The sequence below is a fragment of the Polypterus senegalus genome, chromosome 1, assembly GCF_016835505.1.
Source record: "Polypterus senegalus isolate Bchr_013 chromosome 1, ASM1683550v1, whole genome shotgun sequence".
Lineage (NCBI taxonomy): Eukaryota > Metazoa > Chordata > Cladistia > Polypteriformes > Polypteridae > Polypterus > Polypterus senegalus.
Genome location: NC_053154.1, coordinates 181181834 through 181204043, shown reverse-complemented (window position 1 = coordinate 181204043; position 22210 = coordinate 181181834). Strand labels below are relative to the sequence as shown.

At 38.7% G+C, this 22210-nt stretch overlaps 1 protein-coding gene across 1 annotated transcript in view; it reads left to right on the top strand.

The window, feature by feature from the left end:
* Positions 1-22210, top strand: part of pnpla2 (patatin-like phospholipase domain containing 2) — a 114861-nt gene that overhangs the window by 70783 nt on the left and 21868 nt on the right. Inside the window, exons 4-6 of the mRNA XM_039764010.1 lie at positions 16855-17064; positions 17249-17309; positions 19435-19587. Coding sequence (XP_039619944.1) covers positions 16855-17064; positions 17249-17309; positions 19435-19587 — 424 coding nt within the window. The remainder of the gene's footprint in view (positions 1-16854; positions 17065-17248; positions 17310-19434; positions 19588-22210) is intronic.

Genomic DNA, 22210 nt, shown 5'->3' with positions numbered 1-22210 from the left:
CTAAAATGACATATGAGCAAAGACAACTGAATGATTTGATTTGTTATTGCTGAAAGGAACACATTTTATTTATATTTCCAGGTTTTGTTATGCAGCATGTTCATATTTGAATTTGTATAATTTTGACAGGATATATTTTTATGGAGAGCAAAATATTATAAGTTGTTTAAGGTTTGAGTTGATTTATTCACGAATAATATTCCTGTCTGTTTTTACCATTCCTACCAAAGATATTTCTGTCGACTAAATAAAAATTCCTTCTATTTAAAATTTAAATAGAACTTGAACAAATACGATAGTTCATAATATCCACGCAGACTTGCACGTAAGAGCGGAGTTATCCGTTTTAACAAGCAGCGTATTGCACTGATACGAAATAGCTGTGTGTGTATATATGTAGATATGTATGTATATGTATATATATGTTTATATATATGTGTGTGTGTATGTATGTATATATATATATGTATTTGTGTGTATATATGTAGATATATATATGTATGTATATATGTGTGTGTGTATGTGTATATGTATAGATATGTATATATATATATGTTTATGTGTGTGTGTGTAAATATATATATACTGTATATATATATATATATATATATATGACAACAACACTCATCACTCACAACATTGACAATCATGTTACATTATTTTCAAAATGTTTCCTTTTCTTTTTCATTGCTTCTTTAACATAGTACTTCTCGCTGCAAAGCTGGTATTTATATTATATATATATATATATATATATATATATATATATATTATACATATATATATTATATATATTATATATATATATATATATTATATAGAATATACAGTGGAACCTCGGTTTGCGAGTAACTTGGTTTACGAGTGTTTTGCAAGATGAGCTAAATTTTTTAATAAATTTTGACTTGATAAACGAGCAATGTCTTGCAATACGAGTAGTATGGATTCACTTTATCTGCTGAGCATCATGTGATCACAACTGAGCAGATTGTTCTCTCTCATGCGCGGGTCTCTCTCTCACTCGTCGCACGCATCTCTCTCTCACTCCTTAGATTTCTCACTCGTTCGCGCGTGTCTCTCTCGCCTTAGCTCGCTTGCGCGTCTCATTCTCTCCCTCTCTTGTTGAGGGCAATCGTCTTCTATTCTCCGTCTGAGTCTGCGTGCCTCACTCATATAGTCAACAGCCGTACGAGCATATACTGTTTACTACAGCATTGTGACTCTGTGTGTGTGTGTGCTGTGAAGTGCGTCTTGCGCCCCAAAACACGAAGTACTGAGTCTCAGTACTTTAACAACACCAGCTTTATTCAGCTTGAAACAGCAACAGCGCGGTTATTTATTGTAGTGGGATCTTTATAAAGTTCCTTGTATCACCCATCGACGGCAGGCGCTTACAGCATGTCTGCGATCTTTTTGGATACACTTATACGGCGAACTGCTACAGCGATGAGAGACTGCGAATGCTTTGGGAAACTCTTCCACATGTCGTTCCGTTGTGTGGAATCCGACAAGAGTTTAGAAACTTACTCACACCAGCCATAATTCTTTTTAAAGGTAAAGTGCAGGTTAATTTGTTTTATGTATTTTTACTTTATATTTTGCATTAATCATTTTTATATGAATAGTTTTGGGTTGTGGAACGAATCATCTGAGTTTCCATTATTGGGGAAATTCACTTTGATATACAAGTGCTTTGGATTGCGAGCACGTTTCTGGAACAAATTATGCTTGCAAACCGAGGTTCCACTGTGTATGTATGTATGTGTACGTTGTTGGCTGCCTGCCTATATAAGGCCGTCCATCGCTCCAGTCTCTACATTCCCTTCCTTGCTTCGCCACGGATTCACGTCTCCCTGCTGATAACTACAGCCTTTTTATTTAATCCACGGCTTCTCCGCTGTTTTATTGTTCATTTATTACGATTATAGTTATTCTGTAGGTATTTTAGACTTACTATACATTGTTCAGGTACCCATTTCTCCTTTATCATTCCAACTATACCTGCATTAACATGTCTATCGAAGTAATCACCATCGATCAAAGAACTGTCACTTACCGAGTGGTTTCCATGCCCGGAGATGGCACCTACCTTTTCCAGTCTCTTTGTTACATATTGCACGGCCATATCAGGCTCACTCTTGATATCCGTATATCCGGAGGAACTTTGTGTCTTATGTATTGAATGACTGGGACAGGTTCAAGGTGTGGACTGATGACTGTACAGGAGATAATTATACTACACAAGAGCACTATAAGAATGAAATGCTTAAGCCCTTCACCTATGCATCTGCATGTGAGTTGATTGCTGCCACTGAATTGTTCGGTTGTCGCTTCCAAGTGTACCGAAATGGCCAAATATTTTACACCTTTCGACAACCGCCAATGCCACTTCGATATCTTAGATTCACAGGTGACAATTTCAGTAGTGGACACTTTGATGTTTATGAATGTTTAAACTCTCAAAAGCTGGATGTGAAGTTATCGATGAAACTGGTTGTATACTTACAGCGCTTGACAGATGCGAATGTCTCTTCAACACAAGTCGCATAAATACTGTCGTAATTGAAACAAACCCTGAAACTCAAACTGATTATGACAGCAGCAATCCAAGCTGTGAGATTTCAGACAAGATTGCTTTTCACATGGCCAACTGTAATGCTGCATGCTCAAGAGTAAGCTCAGCGCACAGCTTAGTCATATCACAACCGGAGGGCCGAACTCACAATGTGGTATTCAAAGAGATTCTTAACAAATAATTATTGGTATATTTTCCCTCAGTTTATAAAGGTTTAATTTTCTTCTTAATAAAAAATTTAAGGCAGTACTTCGGCGCTGCGAAGTGCGGCTATTTTGCTAGTATATAATATGTATATATATATGTATGTATGTATGTATGTATGTATATATATATATATATATATATATATATCTGTACTAATAAAAGGCAAAGCCCTCACTCACTCACTCACTCACTCACTCACTCACTCACTCACTCACTCACTCACTCACTCACTCACTAATTCTCCAACTTCCCGTGTGGGTGGAAGGATGAAATTTGGCAGGTTCATTCCTTACAGCTTCCTTACAAAAGTTGGGCAGGTTTTATATCGAAATTCTACGCAGAATGGTCATAACTGGAAGCAGTTTTTCCATTTACTGTAATGGAGATGAGCTTCAACGCCGTGGGGGCGGAGTTTCGTGTGACATCATCACGCCTCCCACGTAATCACGCAGTACATAGAAAACCAGGAAGACCTAAAAAAGCGCTGAAGAAAACATGCATTATATAATTGAGAAGGCAGCGAAACAATAAGAAGCGAGCGAGTGACATATACAACCATATTCATGACTTCTGCTACTTCGGAAACAAAGCACGATGTAAACCTACACTTTAAAGTAAGTTCATAGACAGGCTGCCGCGAGGCGCTTGTAATTTAGTGCCTGCCCATATAAGGTCCGTCCGTCAGCGGCAATCCAATAGCAAACTGCCACGGGTAAATATTCACGGGTGAAGGACTGTGCTTATGGAGAGGAAGATGAGATGGCCAGGGTGGTGTTTGACACAAACTCTGCTTAAACTGCGAGAAAGTTTTAAGTGCCAGGACTAAGGTAACATTAAATACAGCCATGGACATAGCAGGAGATGGCACCAGCACAGCTGGGAACCTTCGATGCATGTACACCGAACGGCTCACGTGAACTGACGAGTGCACAGATAAAAGCAACAGTTCCAAAGAGCTGAACAAAACCAATTACACAATTGAAAAGGCAGCAAAAATATGAAGCGCTCTCATACATACAAGCATATTCATAAATCCAACTACTGCGGAAACAAAGCATACGTTGGAAAAAGTCAATGTCCCGCTAAAGGAAGACAGTGTAAAAACCCGTGCATGCAGTGTGTCAGGTCTCAGATAAAGAAGAAGACGAGCTGTTTATTGATGCAGTAAGAAACGAATCGATGAATGAAACCTGTCATCTTTACAACGATTGACAAACACGGAATGTTTTCATTACTTCTTTAACACACTACTTCTCCGCTGTGAGGCGCTGGTATTTTGCTATATATATAATATATGAATGACCTCCAAAGAGCGCTGAGACTTTTGATATCATGAACGTGTCTGCAAAACTGTGGTCTCCTGCCCAGCAAAAGTCGAGCAGCCAGCGCTGGCTGCATAGCTGTGCCGGCCTTTGAGACGCTGACTGCGCTTCTGCCTTAAGTCAAAGTGAGCACTTTTAATTTTTTTCATCCTCCCCCTGCGCTATAGCCCAGACAAGTGCAAACACGGACCCCTTTTCTACACCACGGAAAAATAATATTAAGGCGATTCACACTTTCTTTTGCACGTATACGATTATGAGATCCTCACCTCGGATTATGAAGACACGCACATGAGTGGAGGACTGACAGTGTCATCACAGCTGATTAATGGCAGGGACGTTTCACCAGTCTACACAAAGGCGATCATAACGCCAGCTTAACACATCTCTCTATACTATATAAAAGAAAAGGCAACTTTCCTTTCTTTACACCTTTTATCCCAAACCAAAGCCTTTCTCTCTTAACAGTGCAGAGGACACAAAACTAATTTTCTTTAAATGCCGGTAAGGCACATTACCAGAGGCACAAATTTGAACGCTCACATAGAAAATGTAATTTCTATACCACAGCCGTCGTGTAGCGCCTTTCAAAAGGGATCTACTACCGAGAGATGATCCATATACATTTTAGCTGCTGTTAGTTACTTACCTGTTGTGTTACACCGTCTTTAAAATGTAGTTTACCTGAAACCACTCCAGTAGTGCTCAATGTACCTGTACTTCTTAAAACGTTAATGTTTTACTGTTTAATAACTTATAGACTATATTTTATTATTTTTCCCTTGCACACAGTGACCAAAGCTATACACACACATATAGACACATACAAACATACATACAAGTATATATATGTGTATATATGTGTGTATGTGTATATCTATAAATATATATATATAAACACACACACATATATATATATATATATATATATATATATATATATATATATATATATATATACACACACACACATGCATGCATGCATGCATGCATGCATACATACATACATACATATATATAATTTGTGCGTGTGTATGTATGTATGTGTGTGTATATATGATGTAGAAGGGTATGTATATATATATATATGTGTATATGTAGATATGTATATAGATATGTAGATATGAAGATATGTATGTGTATATATGTATGTATGTGTTTGTGTGTGTGTGTGTGTGTATATATATGACAGCAGCAATCCAAGCTGTGAGAAAACACTAAAAAGGAGGCGTGTCAGACGTTGTGGTACATTTTCTGATGCAGGTAGATGAAAAAAACTTTGTGACGCTGCGCCAAATACACAAAACAATTACTTTGACAATCATGTTACATTATTTTTAAAATGTTTCCTTTTCTTTTCATAACTTCTTTAACACATGACATCGCTCGGCGTGGGTATTTTGCTATATATATATATATCACAGCGACACTCATAACAGTGACAAAACAATTACATTGACAATCATGTTACGTTATTTTCAAAATGTTTCCTTTTCTTTCTCTTTCCTTCTTTAACACACTACTTCTCGCTGCCAACCGCTGGTATGTATGTGTATATATATATATATATATATATATATATATAGATAGATCTATATATAGATAGATCTATCTATAGATAGATCTATCTATCTCTATATCTATCTATCTATCTCTATAGATAGATAGATAGATATGAGAACAACATATATATATATATATAGATAGATAAAGATATATATATAGATAGATAGATATGAGAACAACACTCATATCAATGACAAAACAATTACATTAACAATCAAGTTACGTTATTTTTCAAATTTTTCCTTTTCTTTTTCGTACCTTCTTTAACACACTACTTCTCCGCTGCGAAGCGCGGGTATTTTGCTAGTACGCTAATAAAAGGCAAAGCCCTCAATGACTCACCCATCACTAATTCTCAAACGTCCTGTGTAGGTAGAAGGCTGAAATTTGGCAGGCTCATTTCTTACAGCTTACTTACAAAAGTTAAGTAGGTTTCATTTCGAAATTCTACGTGTAACGGTCATAACTGAATCCTACTTAACGTACATATATACGGCCATAGCATGCAGCTTGGTCGCCGTGTGAGGCGGAGTTGCATCACCCATCAACACGCCTCCCACGTAGTTGGCTGCCTGCCTATATTGCGTCCCCCATACCCACGCCTCCCACATAATTGAGTGCATGCCCATATAAGGGCGTCCGTCAGCAGCAATCCAATAGACACGCTGCCACTTCAAGATGTTTGTCATGCCTAAGACGATTACGATATTAGTGAGATACAAGTTTAGTGAGAAGATACAAGGTATAAACGAGACTTTTGATTACTTTGTAACGGAGTTAAAATTGCTGGTGAAGGACTGTGCTTATGCAAACGAAGATGAGATGGTCAGGGATGGAATAGTGTTTGGCACAAACTCAGCAAAAGTGGGAGAGAAACTTTTAAGTGCCAGGTCTTAGCTAATATTAATAAAGCCGTGGACATCGCAAGATCGCACAAGCTTGCACAAGCACAGCTGAGAACCTTTGATGCATGTACTCTGAGCGGCTCACGTGAACTGACTGTGAACGCAGTACGCAGACAACAAGCAAGAGCTCCAAAGAGCGCAACAAAAAACGCATTACACAATTGAGAAGGCAGCAAAAGAATATGAAGCGAGTGACGCATACAAGCATATTCATAAGTGCAGCTACTGCGGAAACAAAGCACACGGTGGAAAAAGTCAATGTCCAGCTAAAGGAAGACAGTGTAAAAAATTTGGTAAATTGAACCACTTCGCTAAAGTTTGCAGGACTGGGAAAGGTAAACCCGTGCATGCAGTGTGTGATGTCTCAGATAAAGAGGAAATCCTTGTTGACAGCAACACTCATAAAAATTACATTGACAATCATGTTACGTTATTTTTAAAATGTTTCCTTTTCTTTTTCATAACTTCTTTAACACACTACTTCTCCGCTGCGAAGCGCGGGTATTTTGCTAGTGTATGTGTGTGTGTGACACACACACATACACTAGCAAAATACCAGCGCTTCGCAGCGGAGAAGTAGTGTGTTAAAGAAGGAAAGAAAAAGAAACATTTTGAAAATAACGTAACATGATTGTCAAAGTAATTGTTTTGTGTATTTGCCAGCAGCGTCATGAAGTTGTTTTTGTCTAGCTGCATCAGAAAATGTATGGTATTCTAACCTTGTAATTTACCGGACTCATAAGCTGCTCAATAATGGCGGGCCCTGCCATTTAGCTAAGAATTTGTGTGGATCCGAGGGAACCAGTACCAAAACACGATCGCCAGGTTTGAACTCACGGAGCTTGCTGCGCCTATCGTAAAGACGCTTCTGAGTTTCCTGTTCTCGTTGTTGGTGTTCCACAGCAATAGAGGAAAGCATAGAAATTCTGTCTTGCAACGAAATTAGTCGATCTGCAAAGCTTGGACCTTAGCTGCTCTCTCGTTTCCTATCCATTCCTCACGCATACCACATCCAGGATGCCTCGCCACCTGCCGAATAACAACTCGAAGGGACTCAAGCCAGTGGACGCTTGTGGTGATTCTCTCACCGCGTACAAAACAAAAGGTAGGACAGTGTTCCATGTTGTGGGATCATTATGAGCAACTCGCCTGATCATCTGTTTCAATGTTTTGTTAAATCGCTCGGTTAAACCATTCGTTTGAGGATGGTAAACAGTAGTACTCAATTTCTTAATAGCAAAGCTGTCACACAATTGTTTCATCACGCGAGAAGTGAAAGGTGTGCCTTGATCAGTTAAGATTTCTCTAGGGATACCAATACGAGTAAAAGTTTCACATAGTGTTTTGGTTACAGTTGAAGAGTTGGCCTTTTTCAGCGCAATCATTTCTGGATATCGTGTCGCATAATCAACCAACACCAGCAAATATTGGTACCCATCCTTAGTCTTAGGTAATGGTCCCACAATATCTAATCCCACACGCTGAAAGGGAACTTCCAATATGGGCATAGGACAAAGGGGAGCCCGAGGAGGCTTATAAGCAGAGACGATCTGGCAGTCTGGACATGAAGTACAAAATCGTTCAACATCTTTTCCCATATTAAGCCAATAAAATCGTTTTGATAACCGGTCTCTAGTTTTGTCGGCACCGAGGTGCCCCCCCAAGATGTGTGAATGTGCCAGATGCAAAACAGTTTCCCTATGTGCTTCAGGTACCACCAGTTGTTCAATAAATTCCCCCTCCAAATGATCTGAGATCACTCTGAAAAGGCAACCGTCCTTTTCTATAAAGTGTGGGGTTTTCACACCCCGGAATTACGCTCTTGGTAATAAGAGTCATTAGCAGGGCAGCCTGTTTAAATGCATATTCTAATGAGCTATCAGTATGCTGCAAACGCACAAAATCTGATTGTTCGTTAACGCCGGTTTGTGTTCGAGGCGTTTGCAATCTGGGAAGATGTAGAAGGACCAGCCCATTCTGGAAGATTGTCGGGGGTGACCTCCTCCGTCTCGCTGGAGAGATCGGGTTCAATATCTAAGTTGGGCTCTAGATTTTCCCGCCGCTACCAGTTCTTCGTCTTGGTTTCTTCTTCTTCTCCCCCACTAAGTTCATTAGTGGACTGGACTACTGGTCCCTTACATTTATTAATCAGTTTGGAAAAAGGGCATTTCTCCGTCCTATGAGTAATGGCCAAGGGCACGAGTCTGAAACGGCAGACCAAACCTTAAAGTGGCGACCCCTATAAGTTAAAGGAAGAAGTAAAGTCTGATAATCTTTAACATCACCATGTACACAGCGTATTTTTACAGTCTCACAGTCTCTAAGGCATTGTTCATTAAGACAGTCTCGTCTCACAATACAAAGGTCACTTCCGAGTCTAACAATGCTGAGATTTCTCTGCCCCCAATTTCACCGGGATCAACAAGCCATCTTTTCCATCCGGATATGTAATAGTTGAGCAACAAATCTCGGCCAGTCCAATCTCCATTGAATGAGCTGGAGACAAGCGACATTCTCTTCCCAAATGGCCGAGCTGATCACACCGGAAACATCTACGGTCGGCTCCGTTTCCGAAATATCCTCTCGACGTCCACGTCGATGTGCTCTGTAGGTCCACGGTTTCCTCGCCGCTGTTGCCGCTGTCTCCCCAGAAACAGGCGTCTCATCTACGACTGGATTTCCCGGGTCCTACCTGACCCCATTAGATTTTCAGGTCCTGCAGCTTGTCGATCGAAGCGGCGAGAATGTCCTGGACGTTCGTTCACAGGTTGCGCAGCACAAATCCACCGCAGCACAAAATCCACCGCTCTTTCTCCAAGCGGACTGTGAACCCTCTAATCGTCTGCACATAATCTTAATGATTTAATATCATGTACGTAGAAATTCATCTCTGTGCAAAGAACTTCAGGTATGCCGCCAGTAATATATTCACGCAAACACAACTGTTTCCATCACGTCTCCTTCAAACCAGCAACGCCTCCTTGCAGCTTTATGTATCAAATCTTGAATTTGCACACGGATTGGGTCATCCATGTTTAGTTTCCAGTTTTTAAGTGCATAAGTTTTAGACCTCTGAAATAAGTCTTCGGCGGCATCCATCTGTGCAACCACTCCTGGTACCACTTGTCACGCTTGGGTCACAGATTTGCACAGAGACACAGGAGGTCGTAGAAACAAGAAGGGTTTTTTATTAAAACACCGCAAACACATGAGCTTAAACGTGCTCCATGACAAGTCAGAGATGACAGTTCCGCTAGGAGCAGAGAGAGATAAAAGCAAACAATCAATTCCAAAACTGACAGGCGCCAAAGGCTTATAAGTCGGCGGAGTACCGCGAGGCTTGTATTACGCTTGGGTCACAGTTATAGTGCAAGGATAAGGAGCAATGTGAGGGTAGTCAGTGTTTCAGGGTTTGTGGTTTTCCCAGGGGCGTTTGTCTCTATTTGGGGTGCGATCAGCCCTCTGGCTCACAATATATATATATTGTGGACTTGAACCCGTCGTTGGCTCCACCACACACTGTTTATTTACAATATATTTACAATATTTAGTTCAGTGCACGTCCCAGTGCCTCTTGCACCATTCCCCCAAAGTCCAGGCCACACAGTCAAAATGCCTCTCTGGCCGCCTCCAGTCCTCTCTCCAGCTCCGTCTCTCTTCCACCCGACTTCCGCTCTTGACTGAAGGGAGGCGGCCCCTTAAATTGGAACCCGGATGGGCTCCAGCTGCTTCCCGGCACTCCTCCATAGACATGCCCCAGTGTGGCGGAAGTGCCGGCTGCGCACCGGAAGCCGTCCGGGTGTCCCCTGTCGTGTTCCCCCAGCACTTCCTGGTGTGGCGGAAGTGCTGGCTCCAGGGATATTCAGGCACCGGGGTGCCGCCTGGCGGTGGCCACGGGTCCCTACAGGGCTGGGCTTCCAAGCCCTTTACCCGTGGCCCCCAACATAACCAGGGCAGACGCCCCCTCGCGGTCTAGAGGAGGTACAAGCCCTCCTCCGGTCCTCCTGGGCATCCTGCCACAATATATATACAGTGCATCCGGAAAGTATTCATAACACATCACTTTTTCTACATTTTGTTATGTTACAGCCTTATTCCAAAATGGATTCAATTCATTTTTTTCCTCAGAATTCTACACACAACACCTCATAATGACAACGTGAAAAAAGTTTACTTGAGGTTTTTGCAAATTTATTGAAAATAAAAAAACTGAGAAATCACATGTACATAAGTACTCACAGCCTTTGCTCAATACTTTGTCAATGCACCTTTGGCAGCAATTACAGCCTCAAGTCTTTTTGAATATGATGCCACAAGCTTGGCACACCTTTCCTTGGCCAGTTTAGCCCATTCCTCTTTGTAGCACCTCTCAAGCTCCATCAGGTTGTATGGGAAGCGTCGGTTAAGATCTCTCCAGAAATGTTCAATCGGATTCAAGTCTGGGCTCTGGCTGGGCCACTCAAGAACATTGACAGAGTGAAAAGCTGTGAATACTTATGTACATGTGCTTTTCATATTTTATTTTTAATAAATTTGCAAAAATCTCAAGTGAACTTTTTTCACACTGTCATTATGGGATGTTGTGTGTAGAATTCTGAGAAAAAAAATGAATTTAATCCATTTTGGAATAAGGCTATAACATAAAATGTGGAAAAAGTGATGCGTTGTAAATACTTTCCGGATGCACTGTATGTATGTATGTAGTGGAGGAAATAATTATTTGACCCCTCACTGATTTTGTAAGTTTGTCCAATGACAAAGAAATGAAAAGTCTCAGAACAGTATCATTTCAATGGTAGGTTTATTTCAACAGTGGCAGATTGCACATCAAAAGGAAAATCAAAAAAATAACTTTAAATAAAAGATAGAAATTGATTTGCATTTCATTGAGGGAAATAAGTTTTTGAACCCTCTAACAAAAAAAGACTTAATACTTAGTAGAAAAACCCTTGTTTGCAAGCACAGAGGTCAAACGTTTCTTGTAATTGATGACCAAGTTTGCGCACATTTTAGGAGGAATGTTGGTCCACTCCTCTTTGCAGATCATCTCTAAATCCCTAAGGTTTCGAGGCTGTCTCTGTGCTACTCTGAGCTTGAGCTCCCTCCATAGGTTTTCTATTGGATTAAGGTCCGGAGACTGACTAGGCCACTCCATGACCTTAATGTGCTTCTTCTTGAGCCACTCCTTTGTTGCCTTTGCTGTATGTTTTGGGTCATTGTCGTGCTGGAACACCCATCCACGACCCATTTTCAGTTTCCTGGCAGAGGGAAGGAGATTGTCGCTCAGGATTTCACGATAAATGGCTCCGTCCATTTTCCCGTTAATGCGATTAAGTTGTCCTGTGCCCTTAGCAGAAAAACACCCCCAAAGCAAAATGTTTCCACCCCCATGCTTGACGGTGGGGACGGTGTTTTGGGGTCATAGGCAGCATTTTTCTTCCTCCAAACACAGCGAGTTGAGTTAATGCCAAAGAGCTCTATTTTGGTCTCATCAGACCACAGCACCTTCTCCCAGTCACTGTCTGAATCATTCAGGTGTTCATTGGCAAACTTCAGACGGGCCTGCACATGTGCCTTCTTGAGCAGGGGGACCTTGCGAGCCCTGCAGGATTTTAATCCATTGCGTGTAATGCGTTTCCAATGGTTTTCTTGGTGACTGTGGTCCCTGCTAATTTGAGGTCATTAACTAACTCCTCCCGTGTAGTTCTAGGATTCTTTTTCACCTTTCTCTGAACCATTGACACCCCACGAGGTGAGATCTTGCGTGGAGCCCCAGAGCGAGGTCGATTGATGGTCATTTTGTGCTCCTTCCATTTTGAACAATCGCACCAACAGTTGTCACCTTCTCTCCCAGCTTCTTGCTAATGGTTTTGTAGCCCATTCCAGCCTTGTGCAGGTCTACAATTTTGTCTCTGACATCCTTGGACAGCTCTTTGGTCTTTCCCATGTTGTAGAGTGTGGAGTCTGCTTGATTGATTGATTCTGTGGACAGGTGTCTTTTATACAGGTGACTAGTTAAGACAGGTGTCCTTAATGAGGGTGACTAATTGAGTAGAAGTGTCTAACCACTCTGTGGGAGCCAGAACTCTTAATGGTTGGTAGGGGTTCAAAACTTATTTCCCTCAATGAAATGCAAATCAATTTCTATCTTTTATTTAAAGTTATTTTTCGATTTTCCTTTTGATGTGCAATCTGCCACTGTTGAAATAAACCTACCATTGAAATGATACTGTTCTGAGACTTTTCATTTCTTTGTCATTGGACAAACTTACAAAATCAGTGAGGGGTCAAATAATTATTTCCTCCACTATATATATAGATATATATATAGATATATAGATATATATATATATATATATAGATATATATATAGATATATAGATATATAGATATATATATATATATATATATAGAGATATATATAGATAGATATAGATAGATATAGATATAGATATCTGCGGTGGGTTGGCACCCTGCCCAGGATTGGTTCCTGCCTTGTGCCCTGTGTTGGCTGGGATTGGCTCCAGCAGACCCCGTGACCCTGTGTTCAGATTCAGCGGGTTAGAAAATGGATGGATGGATATATATATATATATATATATATATATATATATATATATATATAGATATAGATATAGATATAAAAGGCAAAGCCCTCACTGACTGACTAACTCATTCACTCACTCACTCATCACTAATTCTCCAACTTCCTGTGTAGGTAGAAGGCTGAAATTTGGCAGGCTCATTCCTTACAGCTTACATACAAAAGTTGGGCAGGTTTTATTTCGAAATTCTATGCGTAATGGTCATAACTGGAACCTATTTTTTCGTCCATATACTATAATAGACTTCTGCTCGATGCCCGTGGGAGGCGGAGTTACGCCTCCCACATAATTTAGTGCTTGCCCATATAAGGCCGTCCGTCAGAGCAATCCAATAGAAACACTGCCGCTAAATTTTCACGGGTGAAGGACTGTGCTTATGCAGAGGAAGATGAGATGGTCAGGGTGGTGTTTGGCACAAACTCAGCGAAACTGCGAGAGAAACTTTTAAGTGCTGGGTCTTAGCTAACATTACATACAGCCGTGGACATCGCACAAGATGGCACCAGCACAGCTGTGAACCTTCGATGCATGTACACCGAGCGACTCACATGAAATGACGCAGTGCACAGACAAAAAGCAACAGTTCCAAAGAGTGCTGAACAAAAACCGAATTACACAATTAAGAAGGCAGCAAAAAAATATGAAGCGTGTGATACATACAAGCATATTCATAAGTGCAGCTACTGCGGAAACAAAGCACACGGTGGAAAAAGTGAATGTCCCACTAAAGGAAGACAGTGTTTTTAAAAAAAAACCCGTGCATGCAGTGTGTCACGTCTCAGATAAAGAAGAAGACAAGCTGTTTATTGATGCAGTAAGAAATGAATCGATGAATGAAACCTGTTATCTTTACAACGATTGACAAACACGGAATGTAACTTGAACACAACACATTCTACAAATACAAACCTGATTGAAAGAAATAATGATAATCAAATCCTTGATGACAGCAACACTCATAACACAAAACAATTACTGTATATTGATAATCATGTTACGTTATTTTTAAAATGTTCCCTTTTCTTTTTCATAACTTCTTAAACACACTACTTCTCCGCTGCGAAGCGCGGGTATATATATCTACATACTCTCAAATAGACAAACCACACGCCGTGGCGCAATGGTAGAGACTTCACCTCTAGCACCGACGTCCGAGGTTCGATTCTCAACAGGGTGTGCACTGAGTATGTACGCGCGCTTCCCGATTCATTTTACCCTCGCATCCCCTTGGTTTGAGACGTATGAAAAAATATGTGGTTAACGCAGAAAGACAGATCACCAATTGAAGCTTTATGAATAATGGATACAAAGCGCGTTCCTAAGACTGATCAGAGGCAAATTTCATTTCAAAAGACTACCCGACGGAAGCCTTGATAAAAGCGTGGTTTTGTGCAAACTGTCCAAATACGAACCTGATTGAAAGAAATTTTAATCAAATCCTTGATGACAGCAACACTCATAATGGTCACAAAACTGTTACATTCACAATCTTGTTATTTTTAAAATGTTTCCTTTTCTTAGCACAAGCACAGCTGAGAAGCTTCGATGCATGTACTCCATAACACGTTAAAAAAAATAACGCATTTAATCACACTTTCAATTCCAAGCAAAGGGGAACTTTTGTCAATGCTTGATTTCCTGGTATATCGATTACATTGATGCACACATCAGAGCTACAAAAATGTTAGAGTCGGAATAAAGCGCGTCGCTACAACTAATTGGAGGAAAATTTCATTTCAAAATACTACCCAATGGTAGCCTTGATAAAAGCATGGTTTTGTGCACACTGAAAAGCAAGCAAAATTAGATGCATTACAGAAAGTGGACTTTGTGGCTCTTACTGGGGTCATTGGACTTCTGTGACCGTTAGTAATTCTAATTACATCTAATTAAAAAATGTTCAATGATCACACTGTTTTAGCCTAATGTACAAAATAATTTTGGCTAAGGTTACTCAGAGTTTAAAGGTGAAGCTGGTCAAATTACCTTTTATGTTTCTGCCTTATTTTTTAAGAAGAAAAACTGCACTTTATGTTGAATTTTTTTTTATTATTTAAAGACAATACCATTCTGAAAATGTACTTAAAATACCACTTTATTTTTTAAGTCTGCCCAATTTTAGCCAGGGATGATATTTTTGTTTCTGTTTTGAATTGAAATGCAGTTTAAATGCATTTTTTTTTTCAAAAATTAAAAGAGCTTGAGTTTACAATATTCATGTCCATGTCTATTATATGATTCTGTCACCCACTAAAACCCTTTTAAATTAAAAAAAAAACATTTGCGATTTGGGGCAAATTTTCATGTGTGATTAGATACGATTAATCAAGGTTAATTATTACACAGCCTCTAATTAATTAGATTAATTTTTTTAATCGAGTCCCACCCCTAATATATATATGTAGATTTGTATATATTTATATGTGTATATACAGTATATATGTAGATATGTATATGTATATATATGCATATGTGTGTGTGTGTGTATATACGTATATATATATATATATATATATATATATATATATATATATATATATATATATATATGCCAGCAACACTCATGACAATGACAACACAATTACATTGTCAATCATGTTACGTTATTATTAAAATGTTTCCTTTTCTTTTTCATTACTTCTTTAACACACTACTTCTCCACTGTCGAAGCGCGGGTATTTTGCTAGTATAATATATATATATAATATATATAAAAAATGTAATATATATAAGCGACTGGGAGCTACGTTTGTGAAATCCATACTTTCTCTGCAAAGAATTATTTGTTTTTTAAGTCCTTGAAATGATTTTGTTATCATGGCACTGATTTGTGCTTAAAATAGACCTTTTCGGCCGATGTAATGAAGAGCTTCCTGTTTAAATGGGGCTGCGAGACGTGAACTCAGCTCTTCGCCACACCTTTATTTGATTTTTTCCAGGAAACAAATTTTCAAAAAAAACGTATTTTACGATTCTAATCAAAGTCGGAGTAATAATTATGTTGGTGTGATCATTTTAGATCTGAGATCAGCTAAAATTTAAACAACGACCATTGTTAATACCCAGCCGTCATTACACAGTTTGCCAAAAGATGTCAGAAGGACGAATGCTAAAACCAAACTGCCCAAAGATAGATTTTGACGTACCAAGCAAATGGCGATACGTTCTAAATTACTTACGGTTCCGGAGGTGTTGAAGGGTTTAAGTCAGTCTACGATGCTAGTCCTGGAAAGTACGCCCCACCAAACCAACGGTCCAAAAACCAACCAAACTTACTGTTAACTGCTCGATCCAACACCGACTTACGATACTCGGCCGTCCACCGGCATCACTGAAGCATTCGAACAGTCTTAGCCAAATAATGCAAGACTGCGTCCGCGTTTGCCACGTTATATTCTAACTACAGAGGCAGAGTCCCATTGCATGGTTTTAACTTGTATTGAGTCGAGGTATTGACACGAACACCATACATATGGATAGTATTAAATTATATATAAGGATAAGGATCTAGAGCAGATAAATAATTTACTTACAGTGTCGTTTAACACAATTTGCAAATAGTCATGGTGGTTTTTGCAAAGGGACTGAAATGTGATCTTAAAAAGTTCTTGAAAAATATATGCCATCTAATTTTAAGTTTGTTTGCATTTCTTATAACTTTTTTCCTTCCACAGAGATATGTCGATGGTGGAATTACTGATAACCTGCCACAGTATGAAATGAAGAACACCATTACTGTTTCTCCATTCTCTGGGGAGAGCGACATCTGCCCTCGAGACAGCTCAACTAATATCCATGAACTGCGGGTTACAAATACCAGCATCCAGTTCAATCTAACCAACCTATACCGCTTATCTAAGGCTCTGTTTCCTCCAGACCCTCAGGTAGGAAGTTTCATTTTGAGCCAGCTCATCTAATTGCTACAAAATGAGCAAAATGCTCTTATCCAAAACAAATAGTATTACATTTTAAAGAACTTCTGTTCAGTAATAAATCAGTAATTTGTGCAAGAATACTCATAAACTTAGTGTTATTAGTTAATATTCTAACCTAGCTTTCTTCACTTAGGTAATGAAAGCTATGTGTCGACAAGGCTACAAGGATGCCATGTATTTCATTAAAAAAAATGGTGAGTTTCAGAGAAACCCTATGACTGCAGTTTAGTTACATGAAACATTTATCTATAAAAGCATGTGTTTTTTTAGTAGCAAGTAACCAGTTAATTAGTTTGCACTTTCAGAAATTTAAAGACAAGTTCCTAACATAGTGTACATTGAGACATTTTTGCTGCATGAGAGACTGGAACAAAATGGTTCCAGTGGTGTGCATTATTGAATTGCTGGCACCACATTTAGGAAGAAGTATATTTTTGTGTTTTGTGCATTTATATTTAGGTTTTTTGTATCAAAGACAGTTGACAGGAGATTTAGAAAATGTGTTTTGGGTCATTGTATTGCTATATAACTGAAATATTCTTCATCTTCAGCTCACAAACAGGTGGTTGGACATTCTCCACAGTTACCAGATACAGAGTATAGTTTATTGTTCATTCAATTTTTGCAAGTTGTCCGTTCCCATATCATCATACATTCACATTTCACATCATTTTGCTGTCACTCCTGCAAAGATTCACTAGATAAATTAAATAAGTAAAAAATAAAGTGTTGTTTATTCACTTTCATACCCTTTACCTAATTTTTGATTTTGATTCAATATCTGAAGGTGTCAAAAATTTCCAATAAGACTAAAAAGAGGAAGAGGCCTAAGGCTGTTTCATAGCACTGTTCTGCTTTATCCTTTTCTATTGTTTTATTGCTTTCCACTCTGAAAAGGCTTATTGTTGCACTTTATCGACATTAATATATAGAAGTAAGTATTTTTTGAAGCTAGATGTTGCAGCATGAACCTGGAATCCTACAGATTAATGAAAACATCATCCACTGTAAATGAAGATACATACCAAAGCTCTAATTGGTCTGACTTTAATGGATTTAGTGTCTTGGGTTTGAATCCCAAACTTGCTCCTTTGTTTGTGTGGAGTTTGGGTGACATCAAGCTTATTTCTAAAGATGTGCATCAGAGGATGATTGCCAATTCTGAATTGACCTTCTGTACTTGTGGGTGTCTGCATCAATGGGGACTGCTGAGGACTATTGGCCTTTCCAAGGTTACCTCCTTCCTTGGGTCTAGTGATCCTAGGATAGGCTCGAGTCTCAGATTGGATTAATTGCATTTGAGAATGTTATGTCAGTGTAGAAATGTGCACAGCTTATCTTGCTGTATACGTTTCTGTGTTCCAGAGGTTGTACTTGGGTGCAGTACAAAGACAGACTTTGAGGTTTTGAGAATTAAAGCTACATTTGTTACTAGTCTGATTTCAAGATAAGAATATATTGCAGAGATAGACAGTGTAGTTAAGTGAGCTGAGTGTTAATGTAGCCTTTGTGCAGGTTTCTAGTAAAGACATTAGCAGCAGCATTTTTAATTTCAGGCTGTCTGTTTTACATTGTAGAAAAAAATAATTGAAAAAAAATTATATTAATGTAGCTAAAACAGTGAATTTTAATTTTGTTTTTTGTTTTTTGCGCGACCCAATTTTGCATTTCGCTTGTCTTGGTGACCTGCAATCGCCATGGAGCACCATCCAGAGGATCCATCAACCTTGTGGAACTGTTGCTGATTGTCATCCGTTCCATCACCGTTGGAGTGTCGCATGCAATTGTTGTCCCCCTTTGGAGAATTGCAGATGATCATTGTCATGGGGGATTGTTATCCACTTTGCAAGCAGCAACCCATCATAACCCTTTCAGCAAATCATTTACAACCTGTTCTCATTAAGTATTGTATTCACTATTGTAATTTATGACTCCACATGACCCAAATTCTGATATCATTTGACCCAAAGTTTAAGAAACACTGAACTAAGAGATAATGAAGGTGTGAGAAAGTAGTTGAGAATGTGAAACTCAGAAATGTGCTTTTAATTTGGCACAGGTTCAATGTATTCATTTATTTCAGGGAAATTGGAGAAGACAACATAAGTTGCTAAAATTTTATATTGAGATTGACATGCTTGAAATTCCACAAGAAACAACTTTTATCATTTATTTGGCCTAAACTGACCAAACTGAACCCTGTCATTTAAAGTAGACAGTGATAAGTTTTGTTTCAGATTGTTTATGTAATAAATTATCCTCTTTCACAACAGTATGGTCTTTATTGTTTGTTTATTTTACTTCTCTTTCACATTGCAGGACTTCTTCAATTTAGACGACCACTCCAGATTCCTGTTGCTGTTTCTGCTGAGAGAGATGAAGAAGAAGGACAAGATATTGTTGAGGTCTTCACAGAAAACTCTGATATAGAAGATCATATTTTTGAGCATTTGCCACCAAGATTGCATAGAGGTAAATAAAGACTGCAAAAGGAAGAGTTCCTGCAGAGTCAGGTGCTGAGTTATTATCTTATAGCTACATCACTGGGTGTATTCAAGAGTATTTACTGTGAAATAGATCTCTGTGTTAGTGTGTCCCAAAGATGATAATTAGTAAGCCATTAATAAATTAAATTAAATCCTGGCATCTTTACAATTAAGAAACTTCAATTCTAACAAACAAATCATTCAGTAATCTAAATCAAAAAAAGTGAATATGAAGACAGTGAGGATGGCCCTGCCTGGCTCCCTACTCCTGATGTGACGCTTCCCCTTCCCTTCAGCCTGCAGCCTCTGTCTCAGATTAGCACAAATATATTGCTCCTGCAAGCGAACTATGATTCTTGGTGTGATGAGAGAAGTTGCAAAATCAACAGGAATGTTCAAGAAAATTACAGAAAAAACCCCGATCGAAATCTGTTAAGTAGTTCTCTTGTGAAAAGCAGACAGGCAGACGTTGGATTTTATATATACATATAGAGATTATTTACTGTTAGTAACTGAAAGGGACACACTTGTTCAACATCCTATTTAATATTAGCTGTAGTTGAAGCTCTGTATAAGTAAATACATAAAAACGTATCCTTTAGTTCACTTTAAAACAATTTCTACAGGTGTTTCATTTTCTAAATGCATCTTACAAGTTTAGTAAAAGAACTCCTCTTTTAAAAGCACAATTATAAAAAGTTAGTTTTCCATGTTTAGGACTGGTGCTGGATTATCTACAGTTTTCCCTAGAAGTTGTTGAAGGATGTAAATTTTTGTTGTACATTTGCAGCTCTTGATTGAATAACAGAATTTTAAAATCCATATACTGCACAGTATATATTGTTGGCAAGGTTAAGCAAGTAATCTTGTTTGGTTTTACAGGTTGTAAGGGTTCATTGAACCTTACTCTGTAAATTACAAGGTTCTGCTGTCTTGCATCTACAATTTTGAACTGGGTAAAACAGATATGGGAATGTTCTTTTACTGTATTTTAAAAGGGTGCAGCCTGTGTTTTTTTACCTGATATTTAAATTTAGTTTTAATATGTTTAAAATACTGCTGATTTCTTATTGGCAGTTGTTTCCTTACTTCATACACTCAACAAACAAGACAATTTTTTTAAATTTGTTTTTATCTTGATATTATTTTTACCTGTCGTTTTCATTTAATTTTCAGTTACAGTTTTTGATTTTGATTCAAGATCTGACAAGTGTGCAAACTTTCCAATAACAGAAAATAGATAGAGGGCAAAGACTTTTTCATGGCACTGCCCCCTTACATCCTTTTATATTGATTTCTGCTATTAAAAGCCTTATTAGTTCTTCTGTATATTCATCTTAATAAATAGTATTTGTTGAAGCCAGATGTTGAAGCAGGAGGAACAAGGATTCCCAGGCAATAATGAAAATCTCTTCCACTCTAAAAGCTCTTAAATATATTATCTCAAAACTTTTAGCAATGAGCCTTTAGTATTATTATATGACCTATGCAATGAGTGCTTGCCTTTGTGGAAAACATTTGTAAGATGACTTCATCTACACGTTTTTTTTCTGATTCTCCAGCACCAACTGCTAAACCCCCTGAAAGCCCTCTATCAACAAAAGAGAGCTGTCATCTTACCTCAAAAGTAAACTTACTCCCTGTTTGTTCTAAATAGGCACTATAAAAACCATACATTTTGATCTCAGAAGTTGACCCTCTAAATTGATCGCTATAACATAGAAATTAGGGCAGCATGGCGCCTCAATGTTCAGTGCTACTGCCTCATGGATCCAGTGTCCTGGGTTTGAATCCCATATTCGGTCTTCATCTGTGGTGAGTTTGAGTGTCCGCTCTCTGATCCCCAAAGATGTGCATGTGAGGTTGATTGCCAATCCTGATTTGGCTTTTAGTGCATATGGATATCTGTGTGAATGGATACTACTGAGAACTAGTGCCCTGTCTGAGGCTGGCTCCTGCCTAGGCTCTGTTGATCCTGGGATAGGGTCCAGACTCGCAGTGGATTAATGGGGTTTGAGAATGTTACGTCATTGTTGAAATGTGTATGGCTTATCCAGAATTACTGTATACGTTTCATTGTTCCAGAGGTACAGAACCACAAAGTAGTCTCGTAAAGTGTTTCAGAGAGCTTGTAAATAGTAAAAAGGGCAATAAAAGAAGATTTTGGTATAATTAGTTGTATATAGGTGAAGAGCAAAGAGGGATTTTCTGAGGTGCTGAAATTTACAGCTCTATTGGTTAAGTTGATTGAGTCCAGATAATCACATATTGTCATCATATATTGACAGATGACGCATCATTTAGTGGTCATTTAAGCAAGCATCAGACATTGCTGTACGATAAAATAAAAAAAAAAATACATGTACATTTTAACATTAATAAAATTTTAAAAGCAAGTAAGCAATATTGTATTTAACCTGCCAAAACAGACACATGTCACTCCTCTCTTCTGGTTCCTACATGGCTCCCTGTAGCAGCACGCATTAAGATCAAATCCATGATGCTTGCCTACAGAGTAGTCAGTGGGTCAGCACCTGAGTATATGGAGACACTGGTGAGGTGCTATGCTGCTTCTCGCCCATTGAGGTATGCTGGTAAACAGCATCTGA